The sequence below is a fragment of the Sminthopsis crassicaudata genome, chromosome 2, assembly GCF_048593235.1.
Source record: "Sminthopsis crassicaudata isolate SCR6 chromosome 2, ASM4859323v1, whole genome shotgun sequence".
NCBI lineage: Eukaryota > Metazoa > Chordata > Mammalia > Dasyuromorphia > Dasyuridae > Sminthopsis > Sminthopsis crassicaudata.
The window spans coordinates 274,428,282-274,441,986 of record NC_133618.1 but is presented as its reverse complement, the minus strand read 5'-3'; the positions used below and the strand labels follow the sequence as shown (position 1 = coordinate 274,441,986).

General features: G+C 35.9%; 1 protein-coding gene across 12 annotated transcripts in view; it reads left to right on the top strand.

The window, feature by feature from the left end:
* FRMD5 (FERM domain containing 5) overlaps positions 1 to 13,705 on the top strand; it is a 392,157-nt gene that overhangs the window by 313,719 nt on the left and 64,733 nt on the right. For all 12 annotated transcript variants that reach the window (XM_074289482.1, XM_074289480.1, XM_074289485.1 and 9 more), the window contains one exon: positions 7,419 to 7,523. In XM_074289482.1, the coding sequence (XP_074145583.1) occupies positions 7,419 to 7,523 (105 nt within the window). The remainder of the gene's footprint in view (positions 1 to 7,418; positions 7,524 to 13,705) is intronic.

The following is a 13,705-nucleotide window of genomic DNA, read 5'->3' as shown; positions in this document are numbered from 1 at the left end:
TTTACATAAGAAATGGCTTCATATATCTCTGAGGAGCTCAAATATAAAATTCTGTCCAGTAGCTGAATTAATGTGGATTTTTTCTATGGCATTAAAGGCCTTTTTACACAGCATCTATTCATGAATTTTGTGGGCAAACAGCAACAACACACCTGTCGTTAGGAGAGAGTTCTTTAGCAGCTAAGCAAAAGAATGAAATATTTTACCCACAAAGAACTTTAATTGAGTGCTAAATAGGAATAGAGATGCAAAATTCTGGCAGAAAATGAGCCCAAGTAGTTGAAAACCATTGGTTATTTCTATTGTTAGTGTCACTGGTCCTTCAGAGCTTTGGTTTCAGGCCTAGAAAGATAAAATTTTCAGGTCCTTCCTTTCTTCCTCCATATCCAGAGTTGAGATGAACCTCTTCTGCCTATACATGTTCTGCTTATAGATCCACAACAACAGAGAAGCCTACAATGCAGTTACTTTTCCCTGCCTCCTCTTTTTTTTTCATTTTTTGTAACAAGAATTCTTTAAAAAAAAAAAATTAAAAGGTATTTTATTTTCCTCAATTACATGGGAAATGATTTTTAACATTAATTTTCTTTAATTTTGAATTTCAAATTTTCTCCTTCCCTCCTTTCCTTTCCCTCTCCCTAAGACAATAAACACTGTGATATGTTATATATGCGATCGTGTAAAATATTTTTGTATTATGTATAAATAGGGATTCTTGATTGCCCATTAATTTTTTTAAATTTGTAATTCTATATCAGTAGTATTAACTTCTTTTGCAATCCTAGGTATTTTATTTTATGTATTTAAAAACATTGAGGTATCCCTTGGCTTTATTAGACTGAGAAGGGGGTTCCTATAACAAAAAAAAAAAAAAAAAAAAAGATTTAAGAAACCCAGCTCTATAAATTTGTAATAGCTATTTAGCAGTGTGTAAAATTCAAATGGAAACAGATCCCTGCAGATTACAGATTAGTTTAGAAAACCACAAATTATAGTTATTTATATTGTGCTGTATTTTTATTTATCTTGCTACATGTTTCCCAATTACATTTTAATCTGCCTTGGGCCCTACTTCTCTGAGTTTGACACCTCTGCTCTGTAGGACAAAGCTCAGGCCTATTTAACTTCTTATCATAATGGTTCAAGAATCGGGATTACTATGATGATGTATTTAAAAAAAACAAAACAAAACAAATCACCAGAATGCGTTTGCATTTTATTATTTTATTTCTTCATTTGAGTTTGCTATTGCTCTGAATGGCCTTGTAATTAAGTCCCCCCTAATTTGTCAGATCAGTTGTGTGTTTCTTCAGTATAATCAATGGTACTGACATTCAACACACAACAGAGAGTTTGTGGTGACTACAGAAAAAAGAAAAAAAAAAAAAGGAAACATCCTAGCAAGAGAGGGGAGTAACTGACACATTTCCAGTGTACACCTAATGATGAGGCACACCTAATTCATAGAAGCCTATCTCTGCTTCAGAATCTATCATCCATGGTATAATTCTCTGAACCACAGAAACCTTTAAGGATTTCCAGTTTTTTAAATCCCTTCCTTCAAGACCCAATTCAAATACAGTTATTCCGTCCACATCACAACTTTCTCTACTATAGTTTTGATTCAGTTCAGCATAAGAAATTACATGAGAATTTGGGAGGTAATTTTGTGGAAGCCACAGATGACATGTGAAAGCTAACAGGTGACACAGAGCCTATGACCAAATACTTAACCCAAATTGTACAATAAGATACTGTAAACATCCCATAAAAACAAAAGAAAAAATCCAGACCTCTTCTCTGCTGTAAAAGGAAGGCCAAAAAATTATATGCAAATATTCCACTGCACCCTTCACCCTTGCAATGTGGAAGGTACTACCTCCCTCATGAAATCTTCCCTGACTTTCCCCTGCCCCATCTTTCAAAACTTTCCCTCCTCAGATTTCCCATAGTATTTTGCTGGGAGTCCTTTACACTTGCATTCTCCTCTATGTCACAGTTACTTAGAACAAAACCTTCTCTCTAATAAACTATAAGTAAATTTTCAAAAATTCTATTTTATTTTAAACTAAGATTGAGAGCTCAGAACCTATCTCATTCTATTGTTTTCTCCCCGGTACATAGGAGAGTACAGTCAATCAATCAGGAAGTATTTATGAAGTCCCTGTAATGTACAAGACACTGTCCTAGGCACTGAGGATACAAAACCAGAAAATAAAACAGTCTCTTTCCTGTGCATATTAACTGCTTAATAAATGTTTGTGAGAACATGACCAATATGGAAATGCATTTTACATGATTACTTAGGTGTACATATATCAAATTGCTTACAGTTTCAAGAAGGAGAAGGGAGAGAAGGAGAGGAGAGAATTTGGAACTTAAGTTTTTTTACAAATATTAAAAAATTGCTTTTACATATAATTGAGGGGAAATAAAATATTTGGGAAAAAACATAAATGTTTGTGAGATCATATTGAATCAAACTGAATGCTTGGAAAGTCTCATGAAAATACAGTACAAATTACTCCCTCATGTCCCAAGCAAGGAATGTCAGGCTAGCGCTGAATAAGACAAGGGAGTTAGAACTCCCAGGAAATTGAGTCTGCTACAGTATTGCCATCCATCACTGCTTTGAGCTCTTGTGATTCTGCTGAGTGTTTCCTCCCTCTTCCCAAGGCTACAGAAGGTACATATTGCATGTCTGTGTTGAGGGAGAGAGGATGGACTTAGTATTGTGAATTGGCTGTCCTGTCATTTCCTTAATTATTCTGTCTAGCTTTAAATGACACTAAATGAGCAACATGGAAGAGCCCTCATCTTGCAGGTCCTAGTACCTTTGAGAGATTCTGGAGTTAGAAAGTAAAGAAAAATAGCAGTCTCTTTCTCCATAAATCTACTAAGCAAGTTTTCTCATAGCTCTCTGTTACACTGATCTTCCAGCAAGTGGGAATATTGTTGTTCAATTGTTTTGGCCTTGTCTGACTCTTCATTACCCCTTTTGGGGTTTTCTTAGCAAAGATATTGGAGTGATTTGTTGTTGGTGATTTGTTGTTGCCTTCTTCAGCTCATTTTACAGATGTGAAAACTGAGGCAAATAAGATTAAGTGACTTGCCCAGGGTCACACAACTAGAAAGGTTCTGAGGCCAGTTTTGTACTCAGAAAGGTGAGTCTTCCTGACTCCATCCACTGTACTACTTAGTTGCCTCTAAATGGGAAGGAATATAGTTATGCATAAGAGAACTTCATAAAGAGTCACGAGATAGTTGATGAATAATAAGCTGAAGATCTGACAATATTTAGATTGTGGGATATTTCCCTTAAATATTAAAGAAAAACAGGATCATCACCACTATCTTCCTACATCATTATTCATGGAATTATAAATGATTCTGCATTTTCAAAGGACATGTTGGTGAAGTACCATCAGTCAGCAAATATATATTAAATATCTTGTGTGTGTCAGTTACTGAAGTGAGGTACCGAGAATACAGATACAGAGAATGGAAAAATTCCTACTGTCATTCTGGAGGAGGGAGATAAGTGCCTAGAGAGACAAGTGTATATAGAGAGAGTAAATATAAGAGTTTGGGGGAGACAAGTGACACAGTGACTAGAGCACTGGCCTTGTAATCAGAAAGACTCATATTCATGGGTTCAAATCCGGCCTCAGATACTTTCTATCTGTGTGACACCAGGAAGATCACTTAATCCTGTTTGCCTCAGTTGCTCATCTGTAAAATGTCACAAAGAGTTGGACACAACTTAAACTCAACAACAATAGCAAAATATAAAAGTTTTATCAAGGTGGTATGGGAGTTATACACCAGAATTTAGGAGAATCAAGAAACATTCATTAGAAGATAGTACATAATTTTTTTATCCTGAAGGAAGAAAAAGATTCTTGAAGGCAGAGGGGAAGAGGGAATGCATTCTAAGCATGAAAGACAGCCAGTGGAAAGGAATGGGAAATAGCATATCATGTAGTAAGAACAAAGAGATAGAGAGTTTAACTTATGTGTATTGGGAGCTAGGAGGGAGGCTATTATATGGTAAGCCAGAACATCAGTTCTGACAGCTCTTAGAATCATAGCTTCATGGCCTCAGGGGACTCAAGAGGCCATCTAGTTGAACTTTTATATTTTACATATGAGTTAGATTCAGCTATGTGGTTCAATAGAATACTGGAGCTGGAGTCAGAAAGATCCAAGGTCATATGTGGCTTCAGTTACTTTTTAGCTGTGTGATTCTGGAAAAGTCACTTAGCCTTTGTCTACCTCAGTTTCTTCATCTGTAAAGTAGGGATAATAATATCATCTACCTCCTAGGGTTGGTATAAGGATAAAATTATAAAATGCTTTGGAATATGGTGGTTTTGTACTATATTATTTACATGTAACTTATATTTTATGTATAAATTATATATAATTTATAAATTTTACATATCAATATACTTTATTATTTTCATTGAATTATTAAGGAACTTGTCCAGGGTCAAACAGGATATTAAAGGCAGAATAGGTCCTACTAAGTCCATCATCTGTAAATCCTAGTTAAGTTGGAAGAGGCTTACCACCAGGTTGGCTACCAGGGTGATACATTTTTAATCATAATAACTCTTGAAGACCATCAACTAAATATTACAGGCCTTATGTTCTATGTTGGTAACAACACAACAAATACAGGGTTTATGGAATACTCTTGCTTTCTTTTTCCTTGAGATAAGTGAACTCTGAGAAGTCATATATGCTGAATATATTCAAAGTTTCTGTTCATGCATCCTCCATAAGGGAAACATTTTTAAATAGCTTTTATTTTCAAAATATATGGGAAGATAATTTTCAACATTCATCCTTGCAAAATCTTATGTTCCAAATTTTTTTCCTTCCCTTCCCCCTACTCCCTCCCCTAGATAGCAAGTAATCCAATATATGTTAAACATGTGCAATTCTTCTATACATATTTCTACATTTATCATACTGCACAAGAAGAATCAGATCAAACAAGAAAAATGAGAAAGAAAAAAAAAGCAAGCAAACAACAAAAAAAAGATAAAAATGCTATGTTGTAATCCACATTCAGTTTCCATAGTCTTCTTTCTAAATGCATATATATTTATATATTTCAGAAAGTAACTTTAGCTTCTCAAAATTAATTGCAGCAAGTCAAAAATTATCCTTGCGTGCACATTCCAAGAAGAAGGAGAAGAGAAGCAGTCTTCCTCTTACAAAAAGTCTTTTCCAATTGAGTGGATGCTGATTAACTGGAGAATCTCTGAATAAGTTATGGTATATGAATATAATGGAATACTATTGTTCTATAAGAAATAATGAACAGGCTGATTTCAGAAAAGCCTGAAAAGGCTTACATGAACTGATACTGAGTGAAGTGAGCAGAACCAAAAGAACATTGCACACAGAAACAAGATTATGTGGTGATCAACTGTGATTGACTGGGCTCTTCTCAGCAATGCAGTAATTCAAGACAATTCCAGTAAACCTGGAATGGAAAATTCCATTCATATCCGAAAGGGAACTATGGAAGTGAAGGGGAATAAAAGCATAGTATTTTCACTGTTCTTTGTTTGTTTGCTTGCTTTTTCTTTCTCCTGCTTTTTTTTTCCATTTTGTTCTGATTTTTCTTTTCCAACATGACAAATATGTAATAGAATAGTTTATATCAGATTGCTTGCTCACTTAGGTAGTGAGGATATAAAGGAGGGAGGCAGAAACATTCAGAAAACAGTCTCAACAAAAATGTTGAAAACTATCTTTACATGTATTTGGAAAAATTAAATACTATTGAGAAAAAAAAAATGTCTTTCCCAAATGTTGAGATTTTATTACCCTCAGGGAGATGAGGGTAAGCATTTTGCTGTTGAGAGTAAGCACTTAACTTCTGTGTCCTTCATGATGCCTTCTTGATCTCCCTCAGCTAGTTGCTAGTAATTATCTCTTTCCTCAATTAACTGGTATTTATTTGAATATATTTTGTATAATATATTGCAGTGGTATCATCAATTCCAAGCTTGGCTATGATCCAGGAAGACATGAGTTCAAGATTGATCCTTTTATATATATTAGTTAGATATTCCTGGAAAAGTCATTCTTGACCTTTCCAAAAACTCTCTTTTCTCTAGGCTACTGATATCAAATTCAAATAGAAATGGGGACTACAAAGGACCTCTAAGGGGTGTAGTTTTTAAATGTAATATTATTTGTTTTATTTTCTTTATTGATTTTGTTAAATATTTCTCAATTGCATTTTAATGCAGACAAAAATGAAACATTCCCTGCACTTAAGGAGTTTATGTTTGTACTAGGGAAAGCAACATGTACCCATAAATACAAAGTTAATTGGGAGTGAGGGAAGCATTTGTAGTATAGGAATGAAAAAAGCCTTCATGTAGGATGTAGCATTTGAAGTGAGCTGAAAGTCATTAGCACAATAATGGTTTGAGTCATATAACTTCCATTTCTATTTTTTCATTTCTTTATTTTTAATTTATGAATAAAACTATGTTTTTCCATAACTATGTTATTTCCATAACATAGTATATAATAAAACTGCAGATCTATTCTGTACAACTTGTTATTCCTTTTAAATATATAATAAAGTTGTTGTGTAGATTTATTGCCCTCCCCCTCAGAGATGGCTATCATTAGGCACAAATATATATTTGTGTGTGTATTTACATATATATATAATAACACATTTACACATATATGTAAAATCATTCTATACATACTTCTGTTTATAAGTTCTTTTTCAGTTTTATGAGTGAGTTTGTCCCATTCACATTCAAAGTAATAATTACTATTTGTGAATTTCCCTCCATCTTATTTTTACTCGCTATTATCCTTTTCAGCTTCTCTTTTTACCCTATCCTTGTTATCTTATCTTCTCTCCTTAAACCTCTTATTCTACCCACTCCTGTAAGTGTCCTTCCCTTAGCCTCTACTCTCTATCAGCCTAAATCTTACTATACATACTTTTCTAAAGGTTCTATGTCACTCCATCAGGATAATTCTCTACCCTTACTCTCTAATGTAGGACAAAGGAAATTAGGTATATTAACCTGAGCACTGTTAGATATGGACTGGTATGACATCAAAAAAGGACATTGAACTAAATGAACTAAGATTTACTGGCAGCTGGGGACATGAACATAGATTGATGTCTTATGTTATGTCTTATCTCTTATGCTTCATCCAACTCTTAAGTATCAAATTCTTTAAGGGTAGGGACAAATGTAATTTACCTTCTTTATATTCTTACCTCCTAGCACTCTTCTTTGCATAGTAGTACTTAGCAAATGTTGTTGAATTAAAGTATTGAAATGAACGGAGCTGGCAAGATCAATCTGGGGTTGTGTTGAAAGTGTCCAATCATCTCTCAATGACATGTCCTTTCTTTGCAGAGAGATGCCAAAGGCCAGTACCTGTTTGACCTTCTTTGCCACCACTTGAACTTGCTTGAAAAAGACTATTTTGGAATCCGGTTTGTGGACCCAGATAAGCAGAGGGTAAGTCTGAATTTAAAGAATAATAGGAGCTAAGAGAAATGATCATTCTCTTACTAGTATCTAGACTTTAACCCCAAGAATCAGGATCCAATAGTGCTTATCTTTCCAGTAGAACATTATCTCTTAGAATCATAGAATTTTGAAAGGTGGAAAGGATCTTCAAAATCAACTAATCCAATCCCCTAATCTTAACCACCAAAAAGTGCAGGTGGTTGGCAATCTGGTGAAGTCTAGGGACCCTTTTCAGAATTATGTTTTTGGATGCATACAATAAAATGCATTTAATTTTTTCCCACCCAATTTCATGGACCCTGGAAATATCTCAACTCCAGATTAAAACGCCTTGGTCTTAAGGGGCATAATGTGAATTTATCCAACCAGATTTTTAGTTTGAAAGACTCTTAAGCACTGGAGGAAAGTACAACTTTTCATCCCCTCATCTATCTTTCTTACATTTCAATGAAGATTACTCACAAAAGCAGCATTTTGAATATAGTACTTTAATCATATTATTAGAGAGGAATGAAGCTGAACATACTAAATTTTTCCCAAACAAAGCAGTCAAACCCTTCTTTGTGTGCAGACAATCCCAAACCTAGGAACTCAGCAATACTGTTCAGGTGCTAGTATTCAAGCCTCCCCCTGCCATTACTGCTACCATTCCTATAAACCTTCAGCTGGATAGGGTACTTAGAGGTGCTAGCTAGATCCTGCTATAGCTATAGCTTCTAGATAGCTCTGCTTCTCCTCAGTGTTCTCCACTTCACTTCCTGCTTTGTTCACTGCTACAGCTGCAGATGACTGTTCTTGGCAAGCTTCTTGCTTCTCCTTCTGCTCCCCACCTTTTATCTAACCTCCTTTTCCCTTGGGTTTGCTCCAGCTCACAGAGTGCCTAAGTGAACTATTAAAGTTCTCATGAAAACAGCTGGAGAGTGGATGGGAAGTATGGTTTCTTGCTGATTGCTAGTTTTTCTCCAGCCCCCTTCAATTCCCCCAAAGTTCATACCATCTGGCTTGTATATCACTTTCCCCAGATGCCTCTTTTAAATTTCCCATCCTTCAGCTTTTTTCCATCCTCTGTTAGCTCTGAAGCTTAGATGGGAACTGCATCCAGTTCCCTTCCTTCCCCATATGTCTGTTACATCAGAGGAGATCTCAAAGGATAAAGGAATCTGCCCATTGCTCACACAACTACCTAGTGTCTTTTTAGGACCAGTATTCTCATCTTGAAGCAGGGTTGAATCACTTTAGTGATATCAAACACATAAGAAAATTGTAGCCACTAAATTCTCCATGTGCTATTGTTGATTGGTGTTCAGTCTGAGACTTTGAGACCCTACTTGAGATTGTCTTAGCAAAGATACTAGAGTGGTTAGCCATTTCCTTTGCCAGCTCATTTTACAGAAGAGGAAACTGAAGCAAAGAGGATAAAGTAACTTGCCCAGGGCAGCTAGCAAGTATCTGAAATCAGATCTTCTTCATTCCAGACTCAACCCTCCACCAAGCCAACTAGCTAACTTCAAAAACTGACTTAGAGAACCAATATTAACATTATCTATATAATCTTATATTTTTATTTATTTTGTTGAATATTTTCCAATTATATTTTAATCTGATTCCTCTCTCAGAATTATTGGATGGGGCTTTAAACATCTATTGAGACTGCATTGTGGTCTTATCTCTTTCTCCTTTCTGTCTCTTTTTTCTTTGTCTCTCTGTCTCTGTCTCTGTCTACCTCTGCCTGCTTCTCTCTCTCTTTCTCTCTCTCTCTCCTTTTGTCCAATAAATTCAAATAAACCAACTGCTAGATATGTTTTTGGATAAGGGGAAATGTGTTACCTATGCAATACACAATGTCTTACACCATAGTAGGCACTCAAATACTTATTGAATCCAGTTGAAATTAATTATTCTTTGATAGTAAAATCTTGCCCTGAAGTCTAGGATTTCTCTTTCAGTATTGACAATTTACATGTTGTTTACTGATTTCAACATCTGCCTTCATTTAGAGCTCTTTCTGCCTTTCAAAGGTTAAACCTAGTGGGAGCTGTGATTGCAAATGTTGTATGGTGGGTTATAACTCTTAGGGGTAGTTCTCCCACGGGCCCAGATGTGGGGCAGGGAGACCTATGAGCAAAAACATTTACTTGAGTCAAGAAATATTTTGTTCTTTGGTGTCCTCAGCTGCAAACAGATTCTGCTACAGATCACATTCAGCATTTTTTCATTCGAAGGAACCAAATTTAGAAAGGAATAAAAGGATTGTATAAACCTCCTTCATTTTCCTTCCATCCCAGACCCTCCCCCTCTCAGAATTCACAACCCATATTTTATTAATATACTTCATTCTTCCTGGCCTTAAAAATATATCAGCTCAGCAATAATATTGAGGATGTTCAGCTATTTAGATGAGATGGCACTTTGACCATCACCCTGAACAGATCTCATTTATTATCCTGACATATCCTTCCTTAGGATTGGAACGTGCTACTGAAGCCATTTTCTGTCTTTTGTCAGAGCTTCATGTTCTCATGCTTTATGGGAGCTCAGTCCATGTCTGTTCTTAATGATGATGAAGATGATCAAGACGTTCTTGAAAATGTCTTGACAAATGACTTTTCATTTTAAAAAGCTGTCTGTACTAGTGCATGTCATTTTTGTGTTGAAGTGTGGAACAAATTGAGCATCTTGGCTCATTGGTACACTTGTTCAGAAATCTTATTTTATGTTTCTTGCAACAATTAGAATCCTCTCAATCATAATCCCTACCCAATTAAGAAAAATCCATCTGAAATACCACTCTTTCAGAAGGAACTAAGAACAGCTGCCCTCAGATTTTTATGTTTCCTAAGCAACATTAACTGAAGTGATATATGGAGATTTAAAGGCAAAATGTCCATATCTTCCATAGCTTTTCAGTTGGGTTGAAACCAGGACAGAAAGATCCAAAGATCACAGTGATGGGATTAAGACTGGAAAGGGGAAATCAGATTATGTAAATAGATAGAATGCTGGATTTAGCATCAGAAAGACAAGTTCAACTCCTGTCTCTGATGCTAACTAGCTAGGTAACTATGGGAAAAATCTCAGTCTCTTCTATTCTCTTTAAAATGGGAATCATAACAGCAGCCAACTCAAAAGGTTATTGTAGATTTGGAATGTACTTAGAGATCACTGAGTTTTGAGAAATTTTCTTCATTTTATAGATGAGGAAATTGAGGCCCAGAGATTTATCCATTAATGGGGGGAAAGTAGGTGCCAAAAGACCCGAGTTCAAATCTTCCCTTTGATACTGATTCTCTGTGTGATCTTTAACTTCCCTGGACCTCATCTATGAAATGAGGGAATTGGACCAGGTTCTTCTAACTCTAGGTCTGTGATCCTTTTTTTCCACACAACTACTAAAGGTAAATTTCAAAGTCAAGATTCAAACCCAGGACCTCTGACTTCAAATCCAGTGCTTTTCCTAGCAATCCATGATGCCTCACTCTGGGAATATAGATCTTGATTACATGCACCTTAATCTTTATTTCTCTCTTCAATCTCATATTATCAGAATAATTTAATGATACTAGTACTAAGATGCAACCAAACAACTCTGAAAAAGCGATGTTAGTGGTTTCCATTCTTTTCTTTAAAAGAATTTTATTTATGCAAATATTTATTAGCTGTCCTCTGCAACTCCTACCGAATGTTAAACAGTTTAAAAAATTTAAGATTTCATGCTAAATATGCATAATCCAGCAAAACAAGTTCCTGCATTTCCATGTCCAAAACTGTATTTCTCTCTTCAATCTCATATTATCAGAATAATTTAATGATACTAGTACTAAGATGCAACCAAACAACTCTGAAAAAGCGATGTTAGTGGTTTCCATTCTTTTCTTTAAAAGAATTTTATTTATGCAAATATTTATTAGCTCTCCTCTGCAACTCCTACCGAATGTTAAACAGTTTAAAAAATTTAAGATTTCATGCTAAATATGCATAATCCAGCAAAACAAGTTCCTGCATTTCCATGTCCAAAACTGTATGTCTTGTTCTTCATTTTAAGTCCATCAATTCTCTGACAATTAGGAGATATGGTAGATAGTACACTAGGCCTGGAATTAGACAACCACTAGATTTGTGAGCAAATTACTTAATCGCTGCCTGCCTCAGTTTCTTCTTCTGTAAAATAGGGATCATAGTAGCACCAACCTGACAGAGTTGTTATGAGAATGAAATGAAAAAATATTTCTAAAGCACTGGTAAATAGTAGGTCTTAATAAATGATGCTTGTTTCCTTCTGTCCATTCCTACCGGAAAGCAGTGATGTGTTTCATCTTCATTCTATTCTCTTTCAGATATTGAACAAATATATTCATCTAGTCTTTAAAAAGACTATTGGATGACTTTTATGGAAATGTTTTGCATAAAAATGTGCCTTCTTAAAGGGAATAGGGGTGGGGAAGAAGGGAGAGAATCTGGAACTCAAAGTTTTAAAAATACTTATAAAAATTGTTTTATATGTAACTGTAGAAAATAAAAAATATTAAATAAAATAAAAAATAAAAACACTGTTGGCCTAGATGTTTAGTATTTACCTCTTTTTTTTTTTTTTTATCCACCTCTCCCTCTCTCCATGATTCTCATTTTCTTCTAGGTTAAGTCCTCTCTCCACAAAGTTCATAACAGGGCTTCTAAATCGCTTTGCCCCAGTTAATAATATTTTTTGTTGTACATTTGTATTAGCTCTTTGCTGATAAAGCTTTTCAGTCATTCCTCTACCTGTTTGACTTTTTCTTTGTGTATTTGGATATACCTCCATGGCAGCTACTGTCCATGTATCTATTGGTCTGAAATAGTTTTGCTTCCCAGTCTTTGTTTGCCATTCTGTTCCTCTGACCTGGGAGTAGCCAAAACTCCCATAACATCCAGATTTCTCTGCTCTTTCCTTCCACACCTTGAAGAGCTGTCATACTTCTTAGTATTGAATTCCAGTTGTTTCCATGCAATTAAATCTTACAGCTTGGCTTCCTCTGTGAAGCCAGAGCAGCAGTGGGCTGTGTAATGTGAGAGGGACCTCTTAACCACATTGAACTGCTATAATAAGTTGCTTGCCTCACGGGAACTCGGTTCAGTGGAAACAAGAGAGCAAGATGTCAGTCCAGATTATCCATGTAGAGCTGACAGCAGAGCCGGCTCTTAGTGGGTCCATTAGCTGCATGACCCAAGCCCACAAAGGAGACATGTGGGAAGCCGAGTCCAGTATATGCCTTCCAGCCAGTCCAAGGCTTCAGCCAGAATGTTATACTAGATCAGGCTTGGGGAGCAGGCGGGGACGGGACACATTCTCCCTTTAAGGGCTTCCAAAGTCTGCCACTTAGAAGTCAAGGTTACAATTTGAACTGCTGTGGTCAAGACTTTTTGTGTAGAGCTCAGAAATCTTGGTAAATTGGTATGGGCACTAATTAATTAGCATTAATGCTGTACAGAAGGACAGCATGAATAATGGATGTTTATGGGGTGCCCTCTGGACTATAGAGCTGGTGATGGGAAACATTTATAAAATAACCTGTTTCCTCCTTTCTAAGCAAAGCAATGCTGAAAGATTGGGGCTGATAGTTCTACTGTTGATACTGGCAACTCCTACTCTATCAATCCAGATGAAGTAAATTCACTTTTCTGGAGGTTCCAGGCTCTATATGTATTTGTAAGAGTCCAAGTGTGTCGATTCCTGGAATGGCAGCATCCGCAGATTATTCTGGGGCAGCAGTCTGTGACTTTGGTGCTAGAGGCAGCACAGGCAAGGCACTGCTCAGGTCCCATCACTAAGGCTCTTCCCACCGCCTCATAGAGTGCTCGGTTAATGTGTTGGTTAGCTTTTGTTAAAATATCCTTTTCCTCACATCCCATACCAAAATAAGATCAAAATGGGTACATGATTTGGGCATAAAGGATGACACTATAAACAAACTAGGAAAGCAAAGGATAATTTAACTAAAATGTCCTTTTTAATCTCTTTTCTTTATTCTTTATTCCAAGGACTGGCTCACTAGATAGGGGAGGGGTAAGGGATATTCTCAGAAATGAAGGTGATATAAAAACAAAAATTATCTATAAAAATGAAAGGCTTTTTTAAAAAATATAATACTCCTGTCAGCACATTCAGGAGCTGTTACCAATAGCTGCTCTCATCC